The following is a 17,975-nucleotide window of genomic DNA, read 5'->3' on the forward strand; positions in this document are numbered from 1 at the left end:
TTTTGCAACAGTACCTTGAGGTACCGGTAATACTGTACAGTAATACAGTATTTTGAGTGAATTTATTCCAAGATTCCTGCAAATCATCGGTCAATGAGAAAAACCCCTCGAGGCAAGTTGAAACATCAATTTGATATGCAAGCCATGAAACCCCTCACCTCAACAGGTCATATCAAGGGGATCCTTTCTGTTGTCGAGACCCAGAGTCTATCTGCAGCTCAGTACAGTACAGTACTGTGCTGTACTCACCAAATATCTCTCGCTGAAGAAGGATTCAGAGCTCCATCTGCCGTTAGGCAGACGTATTTCCGAGCTCCATTCAGATCCACACGGACAGCTTACCAAGTACCCACCGCCCAGCTCTAAAACTGCACAATGAGATATTGATGCATCATGTCCCCAGTGTCACATCCACATTTGCTAGCCTTGCAAGTTCGCTGGAAGATCAATTTTTTTCTTCTCCCAAGCAGCCTATTGTGGCCAAGTTTTTCCAGAAGCCTTGGGAGACAACAAAAGAAACCAGCAGAATCCACGCACCCCACAGAGATGTGGATGCTCATACAAATAATGACCAAACGGGTTTGTCATTTGGTCGTGTGAAGAATTGATAGACAGATAGCCCTCCAGCCACTGATGTCGACTTCTCCATAGCCTGCTTTATCAGTATGAAATGAGGAACCACACGTTGGTACATTTACGGGATACCGGCGTGGTCAGCTGTCAATCAACTCTGAATCGGGGAGTGGCAGTACACCAACGCAGAATCAGCGGATGGTCGGCATTTGCATTCGCAAGATGCCATTGGATTTGAACTACCTTGCTGGTTATTACCAATAGGTTGATGCCAAGTTGCTTCGTTACGACGTGTCTAATCGGCACTTCGTTGAAGTTGGGTCTGAGGGTTCGCAAGCCACAAGCCAGAGCATTCGAGAGCTCGACTTTCGTCTTTGGCGCAATACTTTGGGCTGTTTTCGAACATCAGGCTGAGTCGCAGGAAAAAGGCATCACATGGCAAAGCACATTCTGCATCCCGCGTCGAAGGTTGAAAGTGGCTGCATCGAGGAGGTTGGGCAACAACATGGCTTGTAACACAGAGCACTTCGACAACCAAAAGAAGTCCCGACAGTGAGGTCAATTCGTAAAATCCTCCCGCTTTAGTCTAATGGCCCTTGAACGCCACCGCGTAGGGTATTATCATGGCAAACCATGCCACTCCGTACTATACACGTATTTTCACCCAAAATTCAAGTAGATTCGGCAACTCCCTTGTCTCCTCATAAACCAGATTACAAACCGAGAAATAGAGTCGTGGCCCCTTTAATGTCACCAATCTGATTTCATCATGCAGAAACGTTCGCAATTGATGGGGGCGTAACTAGTAATCGTCTTCCTCTTCAGGTTGCTTCTTGGGCCGAATTAAATCTAGTAGAGATGAGATGTACGGGCTCTAAACAGCTGTTAATATTCGCCCTGTAGTATTCACGAAGAGCCCACAAGCCATGTGAAGAGGACTTACCAATGCTCGATTCTCAGCAAGAACCTCGAATAAACGAGGCAAAACTGCTCGAAACAGTTTCTCGTTCCAACCACCTTTCTCGGAGTTGCTTGACTCTTGCTCCTTGAGTAGCTGCTCCTCTGCTTCCGTCTTGACTACATTACGTGCAATGTTGCGCAGAACCAGAACGGCACTCAGGGGAATACCCGCTGCCTGAGGGGGCAAGTTAGGGTTTCTCTCGTCCCGGACCGTTGCAGTCTCTTCATATGTAACCGCCATGGTTTTGGCTGGGATAACCCAGGACTTCTGCGATGTTTTTGGGTCGCCTGGAAGGGCATTCATGACGTGAGTGTTGATGTGGCGCGCAAAGTCATGCAAATGCAGTTTCGTCGGTTTGGCATACTTGGAGCAACCACCCCAAGTGCATACGAATTGCTTCTCCGCGTTATCAAACTGTCCGGCCTCGTTTCTTTGCTCACCAAGGTGTTTTGTGATGATATGGCTCCATAGTTGCTCTGCCTTGAGGAAGAATTGTCCACACTTTTCATTTCGCTTTTCTAGATTGGTTGCCCACAGGCAGCGGGCATATTCTGCACCATCGAAGTTTAACGGGCGTGGTCGAGCGCGGATGCCGTGAATAATGAACTTCTGTTGTGGCTCTCCAGGTTCGCGAAGCACCTGGGCGTTGGAATCCTTGTAGACAGAGGTGCTGTTGCGAATGAAGTCGGCCGGCGTAATCATGGGTTGTCCTATAGCCTTCAAGGGACTGACAAAGGCAGATTGATAAGCTTGCCAAGCGGCTAGCTGTGTGACGAAAGAATCATTGTCCTCCTCAAAGAAGCACTTAACCCATTTGTGGACTCGGTCGGGTTCTTCCAGCTTGATCATTTGTTGAAGTAAATCTTCCGGCATTGGAGGGATTTCATCTCGGGACGGGAGCTTCTGCTCAGGCACCAGAATGAAGTCTCGGTGAACCTTTTTGGCCCCATGTGCCAACAGCAACACAAGATGGTCCACCAGAATCTCTGGTGAAGTTGACCGGACAAGATTGTCTACATTGGTGACAACAGCCGTGTATTGGTAAAGCAAATCCAAACAAGCATCCATTAGCTCATCATCGTTGAGGAGCAACCAGTTCGAAATACGTTGCAGGAGTTCTGCGGGTACGTTGCCAAGCTTATTCGTAGCCTCCAGGTTCATTGAGATGCGACCTAATGCCCGTAGAGACGTCAAAATAGTACCTCGATCATCAGATGCTAATTGCGCCAGCAAAGTCCTGTATAATGGATCGTCAGACTCCAAAACCATGTATGGCGTAATTTGCTCCGCAATGTCCAAAGCCATGTGCTTCAACTCGGTTAGAGAGTCCTTAGCAGGCAAGTGCATGATGATGCAAATCAGGTCTTTGATGGGATAGAAGTCAGACATGTTCAAGGCATTCTCCGGTAAAGTCACCATGTTTCGCAGAGTTAGAACGGCTTCTGTGATCAACACCATCTGGTCTGTGAATGCCTCGGTTTGAAGGGCATCTGGCAGGTCCTTTTCTACCAAGTTGGCAATACGATCGAGGATATCTGGCGTGCCATTGTTTCCATCCAGTGAACCAATGCTACCAGAGTCCGCATATGAGTCCCATGAAACGGTCCACGAAACATGGTAAAACAGGCCGCCAACTTGTAGACCCTTTTCGACAAGTCCTTCGGCAAGGCCAGGGAAAGCATCGAAGCGATATTTGTCGCCACGCTCAAAAGATATCTTGACAAGATGGTTCAGGGCAAAGGCTTGCTCACTCGGGACACCGGATCGCAACGCATTCAAGCAACGCGTGTAGATATTAGGTCCATCAAATCCAGCTACGCGACTCAGCGTTAGACTCGTTGCAGGTATCACTTCAAAGGTAGGGCCAGTGTTACTTACTGCCTGGTTGCATCGGTTGGCGGTTAGCGGGGTCAACGGGAGCCGGGCGATGAGGCAAACGATGCCGTTGGAACTCATTTGGGGCACTGCTGGGGGTTGCAACAGCTCTTAGCTGGAAAGGCTTGAGGTGCTTCGGTTGATATGAAAGAACCATTTGAGATGTGTTTTCTGTGTTTGCAGGATGATGCATGATAGAGGGCCCACGACCCTGATGGCCACCGGGCGGCATTGGAGGCATATTTGGATGATGTGCCGCTGTCTGTGTAGTTGATTGAGCTGGGGATGCGCTTTGGGCAGCGTTCTGTTGGACGGCTTGTCGAGTCGAACGACTTGGTCCTGTGTCAGGCTGGAAGATTACGCGTTGCGGAGGTGCCTCTCGAAGGCCACGAGAAGCACGCGAGCTCGAAGGAGCTTCCGGGGCAGAGCGTTCGCGAGTCGGGGTGCCGTCGTCGCCTGATGCCGCAGAGTCGCCAGCGTTTACGTTGCTGTCGCGTTTCGGTCGGAAGTTTTCGAGTGTGCGGGTCAGCAAACTGGCACCCTTCGCAGTGATATCCTCTAGAATCTCCTTCGGCGGTGGCTCTTTATTGTGCACTGTCTTGATTTCGTACGCAGCCAAGTTCTTATAAAACTTTTCCTTGAGGGAGAACGCTGTCGATGCCTCGTTGTTCGAATGCAAGCCCAGTTCAGCTGCCATGCGCCGCCAGGCCAACTTCTCTTCGGAAACTTTGTCGTAACCTCCACTGGCAACGATGTGATTGAAAACTTTGAAAAGATCGAGATATATCAAGCCAACTTTGGGCTCTGGGTCGAGAACAGTACCACGTTTCTCATGAAATTCTTTGAGCTTGGTCATAAACTCCTCGTACTCGGGAGTGCGGTCGATGGAGTGCAGTGGCACCTCTTGCGGCGTAGTAGTCATTGCGGTATGGTCGTACCAATTCACCTGTGAATAGTGTGTCCCTTGTCTATGGGGTTTGCGACTGATGCTGTCGTTCAGTACCTTTCGCTGTTGAATGGACACCTCGCGTGGATGTAGAGACGCCTGCAATTCCCCCTCAAATGCGATGAATGCACTTCAGCCAGCATCCAAGGGCTCCAATTCACTGCGTATATGCGGCGGTCGCCGACCGGAGATGTTGAAACGGGTCGCAAAGGCGATAGAATGCCCGAACGAGGGATGTCGCTTGGTCGACAACTATCAGAGGGCAGATGGAGACGTGTTGGCGCGAGACTTGGCGCGACAGAATGCAAGGCCAGTTATCTTATCTCCACGTGACCATCTTCACGCCAATCGGCAGCGTTCCTTGGGACTCCATGCCCATGTACTTTGTAACTGAGTGTAGTTCAAGGTTCAGTCAAGTCGAACTCAGTGCAGTTCAAGATCTTATGACAGCGCAAAGAATTCCCTCGTCGGGTGAAGCTTCTGTAATGCGATAAGCCACTGCCACTTTGGAAGCCAAAGAATGCCTCGATTTGACTCGCCAGCCACAGGCTGCCTGATTCACCGTCTCGAAGTGGAGGTTGGCAACGCCAAAGAAACCTACGATCCCCGAGATTTTGATGGGCCGTTACAGTTTGGTCTAGAAGGACAGAGATCTTTGGGGTCCGAATGCGGTGTGCTTTCCTTATCAATTACCAGCGGGCATAGGCAAATGGTTTGTTCATGCTTCCCCTGACGTAGGTCAATGGCTAACTGTTAGTTTGTACAGCTTTCAATACGACTAAATGGCTTGCTGGATCATCCAAACAACACTATAAGTATGGTGAAAGATGAAAAAAAGCTCTGTGTGAAGCTTCCAAATCGCGATCACATGCTTCAAGTATGGTTTGCGGAGCATCGGGACTTTTCAGTTTCTGTCTGCATTCTCAGAAAGGCTGGCTTCGACATTGACGAAGGCAAAGTGGGTCGATGCAGGAACAACTCTGCTTTGAATAGTAGTAGCATATTCAAACAGGCACGAACTAAAGCCATGCGAGCAACTCATTCATCATCGACTTCCCCTTTGACCACGTCGACTCCCTTGGGCCTGGCTCAGGCTCGGTGTCCCCAGCCCCCTGGTGCGATGAGCCCACCCCTGGGTAAAAATATATTTGATGAAATACTGGAGAGCTTAAATAAGCTCAGCGAAACCCCCAGAAAACCACACGCTAGCCAGGACGATTCAACATTAAAAAATATAGGGCCAGAAGATCCAGCATGTGTCGGTCCAAACAACACTTTTACAACGGAGGCCGCACTTAACCTTCATAAGCTGACGGTAGATTCAGTACTTGGAGACATCCCCAATCAATACCCGCATAGCTGTAACGAAACTCAGCAGCTGAAGGCCTCCAACGCAGAATTGAGTTCAAGAACACACCGACCCAGGCATCGGTACTACACACGGTCTTTCACGTCACTAAGTTCTGGAACACAGCAAACTGTAAAACCCAAAACCAGACCATCGCCTCTAGGTTTACAGCGGAACTCTAGTGTATCTGTTGACAAGTCCAATGTCACTGGTACGTTCACTTCTGTTTCTAGTAGTTTCGACTCCAGCCACTTGGCAGATTTTAGACAGCTCATGCCGCGACGTCGAAGGCTTCCGTTTTACACGGATACCAAAACAGAAACGAAAACGCTCAAATCCACTAGCACACCCGCAAGGGCTGTTCAACGTAGAAACGTTGGCGCACCGCAAATTGCCCGAAGTAGGACGCAAAATACCAGCACACGTGAAAGCCACCAGGAAACAACAATTATATTGACACAGCCAACAAGTGTTGACGAGCTGGATGGGGTGGCTAGGAGAATATTTTGCCAGTATGAAAGAGACATTGCTGGAGGCTATGATGCAGAAAGTTATGCTAAATTCTATTGGGAACGACTTCAGGTAGCCAGAACGAATTTTTGGTGGGACCAGCTGATGAAAGCCAACAGTACGGGTCATGACATGCTGGCAGAAATCTAATTTGTATCAATTTGTATCAAGTTGTATCATAGTAGTATCTTTTGCAAATTGTGTGGACTTTTGACGGGTACACCTCGCTTCAGCAGATGTTAAGAACACACCGGGACAGTCAAGTCTTCTTAGAGTACAAGTGTTAAATCGAACAATTTACTTATCGTCAAACATTGAGTGTACTTCCAAACGTTAAAAGAGAAGTACGTGTCATTTGTCACGCTGTCTTGGTCAGGTTTTAACTTCCCCCCCTTCGTATGGATCACAAGAAGCGGTTCGTCGATATCGTTTCAAACGCAGACGATACATAAACGTTAATCGAATGGCCAAAGGTTATTATCTTTCCGAGTACGATGTTTTGTCTATATAACGAACCCCAATTTCCCCATTTCTAGAAACCTGATCCAGCTCATCTTGCATTCTTCATACCACAAACCAAGCTTCTGATACCACTAATCTCACTGCGTTCTACAAAACAAACCACAAGCAAAACTTCTCGCATCAGTCTCACTGAGCACTACAAAACAAACCACAAGCAAAGCTTCTACTTTCAGTCTCACTGAGCACTACAAAACATATCTTCACATACTCACACTTCTATACAACTTCCTTACAATCCTTAAACAATGGCTTTCAAAACTGCCGCCGCCATGCTCCTTGACCAAATTGCCACAGTCCTCGACTGGGACGGCAAACTTGAACTCCCCGGCGCAGAAGTGAGAGTCAACTGCGAAGGACGCTGCACTCTCGAATGGAGCACTCGCCAGGACGACAGCTGTCCCTCTCACACTATGTACTGGGATGACACCAACCCTGGCTATATCCGGGTTACCAGCATCCAGCACAACAAGATCATTGCCCCAAGAACTCCTGGCCCTAGAAGACTGTGCTTCAGGGTCCCAACTTACACTGACGGTGGCATGCGCCGCGCACTCAACCGCGCTATGAAGAACTTGGGCATGAGTAAGAAACTCCGTGACGAGGCAGGCATCAGGCTTGTCGAAAAGACTGAGAATACTCCCGAACACGCGGTTTGGGTTCTCACGCGAATTCCTGTCTATGATGAGGAAGACTGATGCTGCCAAGATGGAAACAAAGAGTACATTGAGGCAGGCATACAGAGCAAGCATCGTGCCTTGCTGAGCTTCTGAGCTCGATTCTTTTTTTTAGATTGTTATTGAATTGTGTTTGGGATAAAAACTTGGAGATGGAGTTATTCGGACTGTGATTGAATTATCCGTGGGATGAAAGGTTGGAGATGGAATTACTCAGACTGTGATTAAGTTGTGCACGGAATAGAAGGTTATAGATGGAATTGTTTAAATTGTGCGAGGGACAGGAGTTTGGAGTTGGATAGTTTTGAATTGGAGTTTTTTTTTTTTGGCGTCATCTTTGACCACTCTCTTCGCTGAATGTGTGAATGCGTGCTTGATGTGTTTCCTGTCGCCCCTTTTGGTCTCAACTGGCTAACTTGCTATGCTCATGATTATTATGTACTGTAGTAGGGGTCGAGAGTATTTGAACTCATAAATGATACCGCATACCGCAGCGTATACTAACATACATTGGATATATTGGTTCACTGACAGAGCAGAATAGTCTCGAGTCGTGATTCATCCCTTATTTAGTGCGGCGGATTGCCATTGGCACGTACCACTTCCCGTGTGACACAGCAACATGACTACACTGTGCGTTATTCTTGTTCAAAAGGCAAAGATGACAAGACTCAGAATTCCTTCCAAGAGAAAAATTGATGATTGCTCATTCCCATTGCAAAGATTGATTCATTACAGACATCCACCAAGCCTATGCCCCTCTCGCCCTCATGAAATCAACCAGATCAAAAAAAGCTCTTCTTAAAATACCTCGTCTGCGTCGTACGATTCACGACCTGTAACCCAAACTGGGCATCATAGTCGCCAAACTCCCAATTATCAGCAAAAGACCAAGCATACGCACCAACCACTTCAACGCCATCCTCCCAAATGGCCTTGAGAACCTCCGACATGTAGCTCAAGTAGTAGACACTTCGAGGCGAGTCAAACAGCTGATCAGAGAGGCCCTTCTCTGACTCTGCAAAAACGGGGAATCCGAATTCCGTAATGGCAACGGGCGTCTTCCACGTATTGTATAGGTAGTTGAGGTAGCTTCGCAGGTATGTAGGGGTAATGTACACGTATGACTGTGAGCGATAGCCAATGTCCCAGCCGTAGACGTTGACGGACGTCTGATTCACGCAGTATGGCCTGAAGGTGGATGACGAGTTGGTCGCACAGTCTAGCACGCTGTTGGCGTCGTTTGCCACCGGGGGCGACACCACGGTTGCGGTGTATGGATCGATGCCGAGGAAGTCGGCAGTGCCTCCAATGTACTCCAGATCTTTTTTGCTTAGCTTGACGTAGTCGGGGAAGGTCTTCTTGAAGGATTCGGGGTAATCCTTGCCCAGGTAGATGGGATCGCAGAAAGGGCCAAGTTGGATTGAATTGAAGTGGTTAGTGGCAGATACGTCAGCCTTGCTCTTTGGATCTCGCGGCACGCCAAAGTTGTTGTTGAACTTAAGGGAGATGCGTCCTGTGCCCTTCAGCTCCTCCTTGTAGAAGTGGTAGACGCGGGCGTGGGACTTGATAACGTGGTCGATAGACTTGGCATTGTATGAGTAGAGCAGGGGCTCGTTGAACGTGAACCAGATGGGCACCCTGTCGGCGTAATGGGTCATGGCAACCTTGGCGTAGTGAACAAAGGCGTCTGGGAAGGTCTCGTTTTGATAAGCACCGTTGACATATCCAATCTCGGGTTTGTCCGCAGCCGTGGTAAGGTTACTACCGTAGAATTGGAGCGGCGTATCAAAGTGTAGCAGAGTGACGACGGGGATCATGCCCTTTTCCAGAATGAAGTTGATGACGTCGTTGTAGTGATCAATGCCCTCTTTGTTCACAGGGGTTCCAGGCAGAGCGAACGGTAGGATACGAGTCCATGCGAGACTGAAGGAAAAGTACTTGGCGCCCATTGCTGCAACACGCTCAATGTCCTGCTTGTAAAGGTAGTAGTGCTCATTTGTGGTGTAGGATTTTGGCCGAGAGTCCTGAACCAGAATGTCCATGAGAGAAGGGGATTTGCCTTCTTCAGCAGTAGCTCCCTCAATCTGAGAGGCCGAACTGGCAACGCCAAAGGAAAAGTTGGCTGGGAAATTGTAACAGTCGGTAGGCCCAAAGTAGTCTCTGGGAGGGAGCACCAAGTCACTGGTGGGAACTGGTGTTGGAGACACAGTGGTACTGTATACAGCTTTTTCGGTAAAGTTGGGTGGATTGGCATGTTGCCAAAGGGCCGTCCAAGCAGCCTGGCCATATGGATCATTTGTGTCGTTTGCTTTGCTCGTGGCATTGCGATCCCATTTGCCCCATGTCGTGTAGGATAGAGATGGGACTAATGTCGATACAGACTCAGGCGGAGGAGCATATGTTGTGGTGGCAGTTGGAGCAGGCACCGAGGTGGCATGGCGGACAGTTTCCGTTAGAGTAAAGCTGAAGGGCTTATAAGAATAATGAGGCTCCTTTGTCTTGGAGTGTTTGCATTGGGGTCGTGGTGTTGGCCCTTCTGCTGGTATGTATACTTGTTGTGCCGAGGTCATGTAAGCCAGCAAGGCTTGACCCAAAAGAAGAGAGCTCTTCATAATGTAGTGGGTGATTGACCATCAAATCTGTCAAACTTCATACTTTGTGAATTAAACAGCTTTATCGGTCGTCCATCAGTATAAATAGTTGGATCGTGAACACTCCATGCCATGGTGAAGACTCTAAGAGAACTTCAAAGCACAACATTCGCCGTATTTACCCATCGGACCGATTGAAGTCTGGAGACGTCACCGCGCCACTGATGTCGAGTTCAAATTTGCCGTACGGTACATATTTTGCGACCATGGCAGATGTTCGGCTTAACCACCCTGTGATCTTCATGTTAGTGTAATTGGATGGGGGGAAGATTGAACGGAGAAATTGACTGTGATGGTTGGTGATGCAGGCTTTGTGGCCCACATCGTGTCCGGACTTTTTGCCGTCGTCAAGTTGGAGCAGATATGGACTCATTTCCCCGCGTGGGGTTTTGTTTTGTATTTCCCCGCGACGTCTGGAGCTTAACCTGTTCCTCTTGGAGAAGTCGAGCTTGTTAATTGGCTCCACTGAACAATGACGATGTGGATTGTTCGAGCTGTGGATTGGAGATCAAGTCTGGGGAAATGGTTGTGCTTGTTTTAGCCAAGGCGTGTTTATCTCACCAACAGACGAACCAGACACAATCCTGGTTGAGCCATCAAATGGCAAGTACCGACCCCATGCTGACCAGCACTGTCAATATGCTCCCAGCTGCTTTCCTCTGTTATCCGACGCTTTCCCACTAGCTGCATGATGGTTCGGTTGGATAAATGCCATCAGTAACGGAAGACATGTCGGTGCTCCTCGGTTGGCGTTCATGGACACCCAAATGCCAAAGTCGCGACGTGTGGGAGAAGCTGGCGATTGCGAAGACGAGTCAATCCCTCGTCTTCAAATAAATAAAAACCAGCCAACTGCTCCTTCCTTTGACTGAGTGTGGAGCCTCGGAATTCGGCCAATTACTATGGGCCTGGGCCTGCACCACGATGACTCTTAACTTCTCAAACACTAGACGAGATTACGATGCAGATAGAAGAGAGTCATCATGAAGAGTCATTCTGCACTTTACAAAATGAAACGGCATGGCAAAACATATTCGTTGCTCCATATACATAATGCACAACCGCAACAGGGAATCCGTCTTATACCCATCTTCTGGAACCAAGTTCTTTGGCCGAGGCCGAGATGGCACAATTGGAGGAAACTGCTGTCATTGCGATGATCAAGGAAGCGCTTGAACATTCGCCCTACGCTTGCTCGTCGCTGGTACGTATGACCGCCGGCACGACCAATTTCGTATTTCGCGGCACCCTCGTCCAGCCAATTACAAGTCCAAATGGCTTGAACAATACTGTAATCATCAAGCACTCAAAGTGCCATGTGCCCGGGAACAAAGACTTTCCGCTTGATTTGTCTCGATGCGTAAGTTAACAACCCGATACAAACTAGACTGTAGCTACACCGTTGAGTTTACTGACACAATATGATTAGCTTGTTGAAGAGTCTATGCTTGAGGCATTGAATACCTTTCCCGCCGGCGCCATGGGAGTAACCACACCACATCTCTACTGGTTTGATCGAGATACCCATATCATGGTAATAGGGGATCTTCCTAATGCGCTCGATTTGAAGTCAATTATGACTTCGCCAGTGGTGAATACCACACTCAATCTCACAGTTGCATCAACCATTGGACGCCATCTTGGTACGTGGCTACGAACTTTCCACACATGGGGTTCAGAGCCAGCTCAGATTCGACTCTTAAATGAGATGAATCAAAACAAAGCTATGAGAGACTTGAAATACAAAATCACTTATGGCACCTTCATTGAGGTTCTTCAAGAATTTCCCGACATTCTAGGAGATGATGCTATGCAGCTACAAGCTCTTAGGGAATGGGCCGCCAAAGAATTCGAGAAGAATCCCGCAGACAAAGACCAGCAAGGTTGGGGACTTATACACGGAGACTTTTGGACTGGAAAGTACGGTCACTCTCTTCTTCTTACTATAAATGGCAATTATAAGCGTGCTAATTGGCGGCGAAAATAGCGTCCTGTTGCCAACAAACTCGTCAAGTAGAGTGCTCTCATCGGAGAAGTTGAAGATGTTCATTGTAGATTGGGAATTCGTCCAATTCGGAAATTGGTCCTATGACCTTGGGCAAATGATTGGCGATATTTACGAACGTGAACACTTTCACAACATCGACCACGCTCTGCTGATGATCAGAGCCTTTGTGGAGGGATACGGTGGACTAAGCGACGACATGGCATACCGTACCGCTATTCATTCAGGAGTTCAGCTATTGGGCTGGTACAAGAGACGAGCGCCAGGGAGTCCTCTGTTCGGAACACGGAGACAGATAGAGGCGATGGTCGTGTTGGGAAAGGAGTTTGTGCTCAGGGGCTGGCAGAAGGATCGGGTGTGGTTCGAGACGAGCCCTCTGGCTGCATTGTTTATTTGAGGACCACTTGCCAGGTTCCTTCCCGTTGCAACATTGACACGGTGGACAATCACTGCTTCAAGTCAGGCGGGTTGAGTAGAATATTAATTTATCTAGCATCCTTGGTCTATCAGCATGCAAGCAATCTAGGCCAGCTTCTTGGCAAACACTTCCTCGATAAACTTCTGGCCCTTCTTCGGCACGCCCAACAGCTCATTGTCATTATGCTTGAAGTTACCGCCATGCTCTGGGTCGAAAATAGATCGATACAGATACGGAGCAATGGTATGATAGTCCACAACGCCCTGACCCAGCCTCTTGTCTGCCTCGGCAGTGGCTTCATCCAAAGTAGTGTGCTTGGGCTGCCACGGCTTGTTGGGTGCCACCTTCTTCGCAATGGCTAGAAGATCATTCTGCGACACCTTAAAGTCTCCAAGGTAGACGGCCCTATTCTTGGTCTCATCTGGGTGTGAGAGCACCGCAACCACACCATTGGCAATGGTATCCAGAGAAGTAGTATTAAAGACTACATCTCCTCCGTTGTAAATAGTCGGCTGGTAATCTGAGGTATCGAGAATGAAGTTATGCTGAATGCCCCAGTCCAAAAAGGGGCCATTGTAAACATATGTGTATGTGAGGGAGGAGGATTTCGACTTCTCACTCAAGTAGTCCTGGACCTTGCCTTTTTCAATGAAAGGCAACAAGGTTCTGTTCTTGGGAAGGCCTACATCGCCGCCAAACTCGGAGGGGATAAAACGCTTAACTCCGGCCTTGATGGATGCGTCAATCAACCCGTACTGAAGGCCGAGGGAGGTGGCACCGAAGAGTGCAATCGCAGCATCTTGGCCCTTGAGAGCGGCTGTAAGGTCGTCAACAGAGGAGAAGTCGACGTCTACGACTTTTGTGCCAGCGGGATATTGAGTGGTGGAATCGGGTCGTCTTAGGACTTGGATGTTGAACTTGCCCGAGTCGACGAGCTTGCTGAAGACGGATGTGCCAAGGTTGCCGGCAGCACCGACAATGGTGACGTTTTTGATGGCGGACATTTTTGTTGGTACACTTGAGTGAAGAGTTTGGGATTGAGTAGGTATATGTGTTTATACTTGGAGTTGTGAATGATGTGTGTTCGTTGGGTGGAGAGTTTGATGTGTATTATTGTGATTCAACATGCATTCTTTCACAGCAGACTTTCGACAAATATATACCCTTTTCTAAACTCGAGAATGTTCCACATCCTTACAATACAATATTGCATCACAATGGCGAAGCATAATGAAACCGGTCAAGACGACATCTTGATGACATACAACTGTCCGAGATGGCCAAATCCAGACGTGGTTTAACATTTGGCCTAGTCACAGATTGATAAATCAAGAAGCCGAGTGGGATGCCGACGTTGATTGATTTCTAAATACTAAACCGGCAGCTGCCAAATTTAATCTATTTTTTGGCTATTCCGAATTAAGCAGAAGATCCACATTGAAAGTGATTGGAGATGTGCACGAAAGAAACGGTCGTAGGACCTCGATCACATGTCAGGTGATGAAGCAGTTTATACAACTTCTGCGGCCTACTGCATTCATATCAAGCAAATTGGCAATTAGTATTTGCGAGTTCTGCAGCAGATGCCGTGTTGAGCGTGTTGCCTCTGTCCCTGGAAATGCGTACATAACTTCGGCCCAATGGGGGTTAGTGGCATCTGATCGTTCAAACAAGACGAGCTGGTATGATTTGCTGATGGGTTCAGACCGGTGTGTGCCTACGAATCAACTGGCTGGCTTGGTCACAAACATCCCACGCTAACATCACACCCGGCGCGAATGCATAACGCATCGGATTTCTAATTTCTATCCCATGCCAATTACTCTTCAATCCCACGCAGCCCACTTTGCCGAGTTCGCCATTTACACGGCAGTCTGAGCTCCCAATTCATCATGTTATTCTTACGATATCGCACGGCTCGACGTGTTGTCTATGTTGCTTGTATTGTTGCGATTGACTGAAGCTAAACACCAAAGAGCAGACCTTAGTAATCTGTTTAAAGCAAGTTAATTGGCAATTCCTCTCAATTGTTTGGCAAAAGGTAAAACGAATCTCCAGCTTCTCCCACCGGCACGACGTCAACACCAAAGATGAGCTGCATGGGATGGAAGCAATCAAAAGTATGAATTCAACCAATTGAGACAATTCTGACTGTTGTACAGACACCGTCGACGGCCCATGATTGATTCATCTCCACATTGATGTCTATTCTGCATCCAATTCACCACTCCGGCTCCCATCTCGTCCTGCAAGGTCCCTCCCGCCGGGTGGGAGAGACATCAGATCGCTGACGAGATCCAGCCACCGTTTGGCTGTACAATAATCTCCCCGATTTTTTTATCCGCTAGTTAATTCGGCCGTCTGTCTCGGTACCTCCGGGTCATGGCAGAAGCAACTCCTCCTAGACACATTTGTCATTGCGGCAAGTCGTTCATCCGAAAGGAACACCTGCGGAGACATCAGGCCTCACATACAGGGAGGTCATTTCGTTGCCAAGTCTGTGGCCGGTCTTTTACACGGAGGTAAAAACTTTCCGCAGAAAAACCCTGACAGTTACTTCATGCCGTTCAAGACTAATGAGACTAACACCTAGTGATCTTCTACGTCGTCATGCCGCTCTGCATGATAGTGCAACCGCATCACACGAGCCCCGTAGGGACAGAGCCTGTGATACATGCCATGCCAATAAAACGAGATGCAGCGGAGGCATCAGATGCTCATTATGTGCCAAGAGGGGTGTGTCTTGCACGTATCACCGGGGGAACCCTGCTGCGGGACGGGACGAAGCCGTAGATGACACTGCTCAAGCTGAACCACTTCCCCTTTTATTGAGTGATGGCGATTCCAATGCATCATTAGGCTCGAGTTCTCCCGAGTTGTTGACATTAGAAGCTCCTGCTTTGCTTCAAATAGAAGATTCGGAGAATCATGATGCGGATGAACAACTCGCCTTTGACAAGACAACAGCTCTGAACATTCTGTACAGAGTTCTCACAAAACAAACCCCTGGTTCTCCTTCTGAACCTCAGGCAATACCGCGGTTATGGTTGACAGCGAGAATAGAGTCTTATTTGGCGACATTTCACCCACGATGGCCGGTTCTTCACGCGCCAGTCATCAACGAGACCACAGACTCCATTCAGGTCCTTTCAACGATTGTGATGGCTGACTTGTGGCTCAACGGGGATGTCAAGTTGAAAGACCAGATTTTAAGGATTCACGAGAACCTTGTCCGACAACTATACAGGGAATTGGTAATGGCCACTTTGAATATGCAATACTAAGTGAAAACCGCTTCTTACTAACTATGACCAGAATGACGCCGACTTGGATCCCACGCGCCCATGGCCAGTAGACCTGTATCAAGTCTCCCTTCTTAACGTCATCTTCGCTTTTGAAACAGGAGTAAGTCGTATTTCTTGCCTTGGGGATCAAGTAATCGTTCAATGTTTCTGCCTTACTATCACTAACGTCCCAACAGAGAGACAGCGTCATTAGACAATCCCGCATGTTGTTCAGCGTGCTAGTTACATCCTTACGAATGAATGGTTGCTTCCAAAGCTCCGCCATTGAGTCTCAACGCCTCGCACACCACCCCGGAGACTTTCGTCCCTGGGTTTTCGGAACACTCGAGCGCTGGAAAAGGTAAGATCTCAAACTACCTCATCTGTGAAATCTCAATCCTAACACCTTCTTCAGGATAGCCACCTGCGCATTCAAAGTAGATTCCTACCTATCCCTGTTGTACAATCAACCGCCGCTGCTTCGACGCGACGAGTTAGAGCTAGGCTTAACATCAACGTTTGCCATGTGGAACTCACACGGCATCATGATATTCTTTGACCGCAGCCGCAGCGAGCCATGGTCACGCAACAACTACCAAATGTCCCAACTGGACGTGAGGAGACCCGATCAAGTACCTTCGGGCATGCTACCAGAGGACATCCAGCTATGCCTGCTGGGCATGTGGAACGACATCCGGTCGCTCAAAAAGGACACGGCACTGAACCGCGATATTGCGGCGTTAAAAAAGGCAGACCTATCCCAACAGCTGTATCTTGCACTGGAACAATTGGAAGCAATTGTCACTGAGTCAAGAAAGCCCCTCGTCGTAGGAGGCTACACAGCGACCATTCTCAAAAGCTATCTCGGCAGTGAAGCATCTCGGGGTCCCAACTGGAGAAAAGACGTTACAAGTCGTCTAGACTCATGTATTTCAAATATCAGGCCGCTCCTCCTGCTCCTCACGATCCATCTCCACGCTGATATTCCCACACTGCGAGACGTGTACCTCTCCCCCGCCCCTCTACAGATGCAACCCACAGCTGCCTCGCAGCTATGGCAGCAGAATGTGCTCAAAATACAAGAATGGACGTTATCATCAGACGGGAGGACAGCGGTCGTTGCATCACTACAAACGTGGTTTGCCTACGAGTCGTCCTTGCTAATCAATCCCACGCAGTCGGCACACGCGTTCGATCCAGTCGTTTACTTGGCGTTGTCGGCGGCCGCCACTGTGCTCTGGGCATGGACAATGAACGACGTGGAAGTATGTGTGTGCCATCCTTCCACGCCAAAGGCCGATGTTACTGGCAGCGGTATGCATTTACAGCCGGATGTGCAGAACTGGATTCGTGGTGGCGGAGGTGGTATTTCTTTCTTGGGTCAGCCGGTGTGTAAGTGTACGGTTGCTACGCGTATTGCTGACTGGACTGAGGCTTTGGCAAAGGCTGGGAGGACGTGGGAAGTTGCTGCTACGGATGCCAATTTGTTTCGGTGCTCCTGGCTGGGGACGTAGAGAGCAGGCGAGTCACTTCTGCCTCTTATACATACACGGATCATAGCGGTTTGTACTGCAAACACAGTACCAAATCCAATGAAGCTGTGGGGATATCATAAGCCTTGTAGGGGCAATATTACACTGAAGAAGGCGTTGCCTTGTGTGTAGAGCTGATCGTGACATTAGCTACAGTTACTTCCAGGTGTGATGAAAGAAAGTAATCATATAGCAACTAAACATGGCCAAGAATCCTGCACGTACCTGGTATCAAAAATATTTAAATGAGCAAAAGGCATCGTACGTTGTATGGTAAGACATATTGATATGTGTTCATGTATACTTAGATGTGGTAAATACGCTCTACTACTGGCTCCAGCACAGTGCTGTGTATCTATTTTGCGATTGGTCTGTTTTTCTACTCCCCCAAGCTTGTGTACATTTGGTATTTTTATTACTAATTTTACTATAGCTTCCATTCCAGTTCATGAATACAGAAACAAGCGCGCAGACAGAAGCAGCGTTCGGTGGATAAAGGTTGCATTTTAGTCTTTCATGTCTGAGACTCAGGTGGGCTGCATTCTCCCTGGCATCTACCTTACTTGATACTCTCAGAAGTATTGAGTCACGCAGAACTTTTGGGTCTCAGATCAGCTGCCTACATGAAAAAGCCAGCGGAAACGTTTTCTGTGGATTTGAGAATAAAAGCTCG

General features: G+C 48.4%; 6 protein-coding genes across 6 annotated transcripts; 3 read left to right on the top strand and 3 right to left on the bottom strand.

Annotated features, from left to right (window-relative positions):
• Window positions 1-1,375: 1,375 nt before the first annotated feature.
• VFPPC_13114 (RSC complex subunit Rsc9) lies at window positions 1,376-4,331 on the bottom strand (the record flags this gene model as incomplete). The annotated part of the gene is made up of 3 exons (XM_018290891.1): window positions 1,376-1,447; window positions 1,517-3,348; window positions 3,413-4,331. The coding sequence occupies 3 exons, from the start codon at window positions 4,329-4,331 to the stop codon at window positions 1,376-1,378; spliced, it is 2,823 nt and encodes a 940-aa protein (XP_018150061.1).
• A 2,649-nt stretch (window positions 4,332-6,980) lies between these two features.
• On the top strand, window positions 6,981-7,430 carry VFPPC_13115 (hypothetical protein; the record flags this gene model as incomplete). Its single annotated transcript, XM_018290892.1, has 1 exon — window positions 6,981-7,430. The coding sequence occupies one exon, from the start codon at window positions 6,981-6,983 to the stop codon at window positions 7,428-7,430; it is 450 nt and encodes a 149-aa protein (XP_018150062.1).
• A 764-nt stretch (window positions 7,431-8,194) lies between these two features.
• VFPPC_01578 (glycoside hydrolase) lies at window positions 8,195-10,024 on the bottom strand (the record flags this gene model as incomplete). The annotated part of the gene is made up of 1 exon (XM_022428231.1): window positions 8,195-10,024. One exon carries the CDS (start codon window positions 10,022-10,024, stop codon window positions 8,195-8,197), a length of 1,830 nt encoding a protein of 609 aa, XP_022284749.1.
• A 1,162-nt stretch (window positions 10,025-11,186) lies between these two features.
• Window positions 11,187-12,465, top strand: VFPPC_13116 (carboxypeptidase protein; the record flags this gene model as incomplete). The annotated part of the gene is made up of 3 exons (XM_018290893.1): window positions 11,187-11,423; window positions 11,493-11,983; window positions 12,051-12,465. 3 exons carry the CDS (start codon window positions 11,187-11,189, stop codon window positions 12,463-12,465), a joined length of 1,143 nt encoding a protein of 380 aa, XP_018150064.1.
• A 125-nt stretch (window positions 12,466-12,590) lies between these two features.
• Window positions 12,591-13,490, bottom strand: VFPPC_01579 (oxidoreductase CipA-like; the record flags this gene model as incomplete). Its single annotated transcript, XM_018281377.1, has 1 exon — window positions 12,591-13,490. The coding sequence occupies one exon, from the start codon at window positions 13,488-13,490 to the stop codon at window positions 12,591-12,593; it is 900 nt and encodes a 299-aa protein (XP_018150065.1).
• A 1,606-nt stretch (window positions 13,491-15,096) lies between these two features.
• Window positions 15,097-17,284, top strand: VFPPC_01580 (transcription factor Zn, C2H2 / Cys6; the record flags this gene model as incomplete). Its single annotated transcript, XM_022428232.1, has 5 exons — window positions 15,097-15,138; window positions 15,219-15,740; window positions 15,802-15,891; window positions 15,968-16,131; window positions 16,186-17,284. The coding sequence occupies 5 exons, from the start codon at window positions 15,097-15,099 to the stop codon at window positions 17,282-17,284; spliced, it is 1,917 nt and encodes a 638-aa protein (XP_022284750.1).
• Window positions 17,285-17,975: the final 691 nt, after the last annotated feature.

This window comes from Pochonia chlamydosporia, chromosome 1, assembly GCF_001653235.2.
Source record: "Pochonia chlamydosporia 170 chromosome 1, whole genome shotgun sequence".
NCBI lineage: Eukaryota > Fungi > Ascomycota > Sordariomycetes > Hypocreales > Clavicipitaceae > Pochonia > Pochonia chlamydosporia.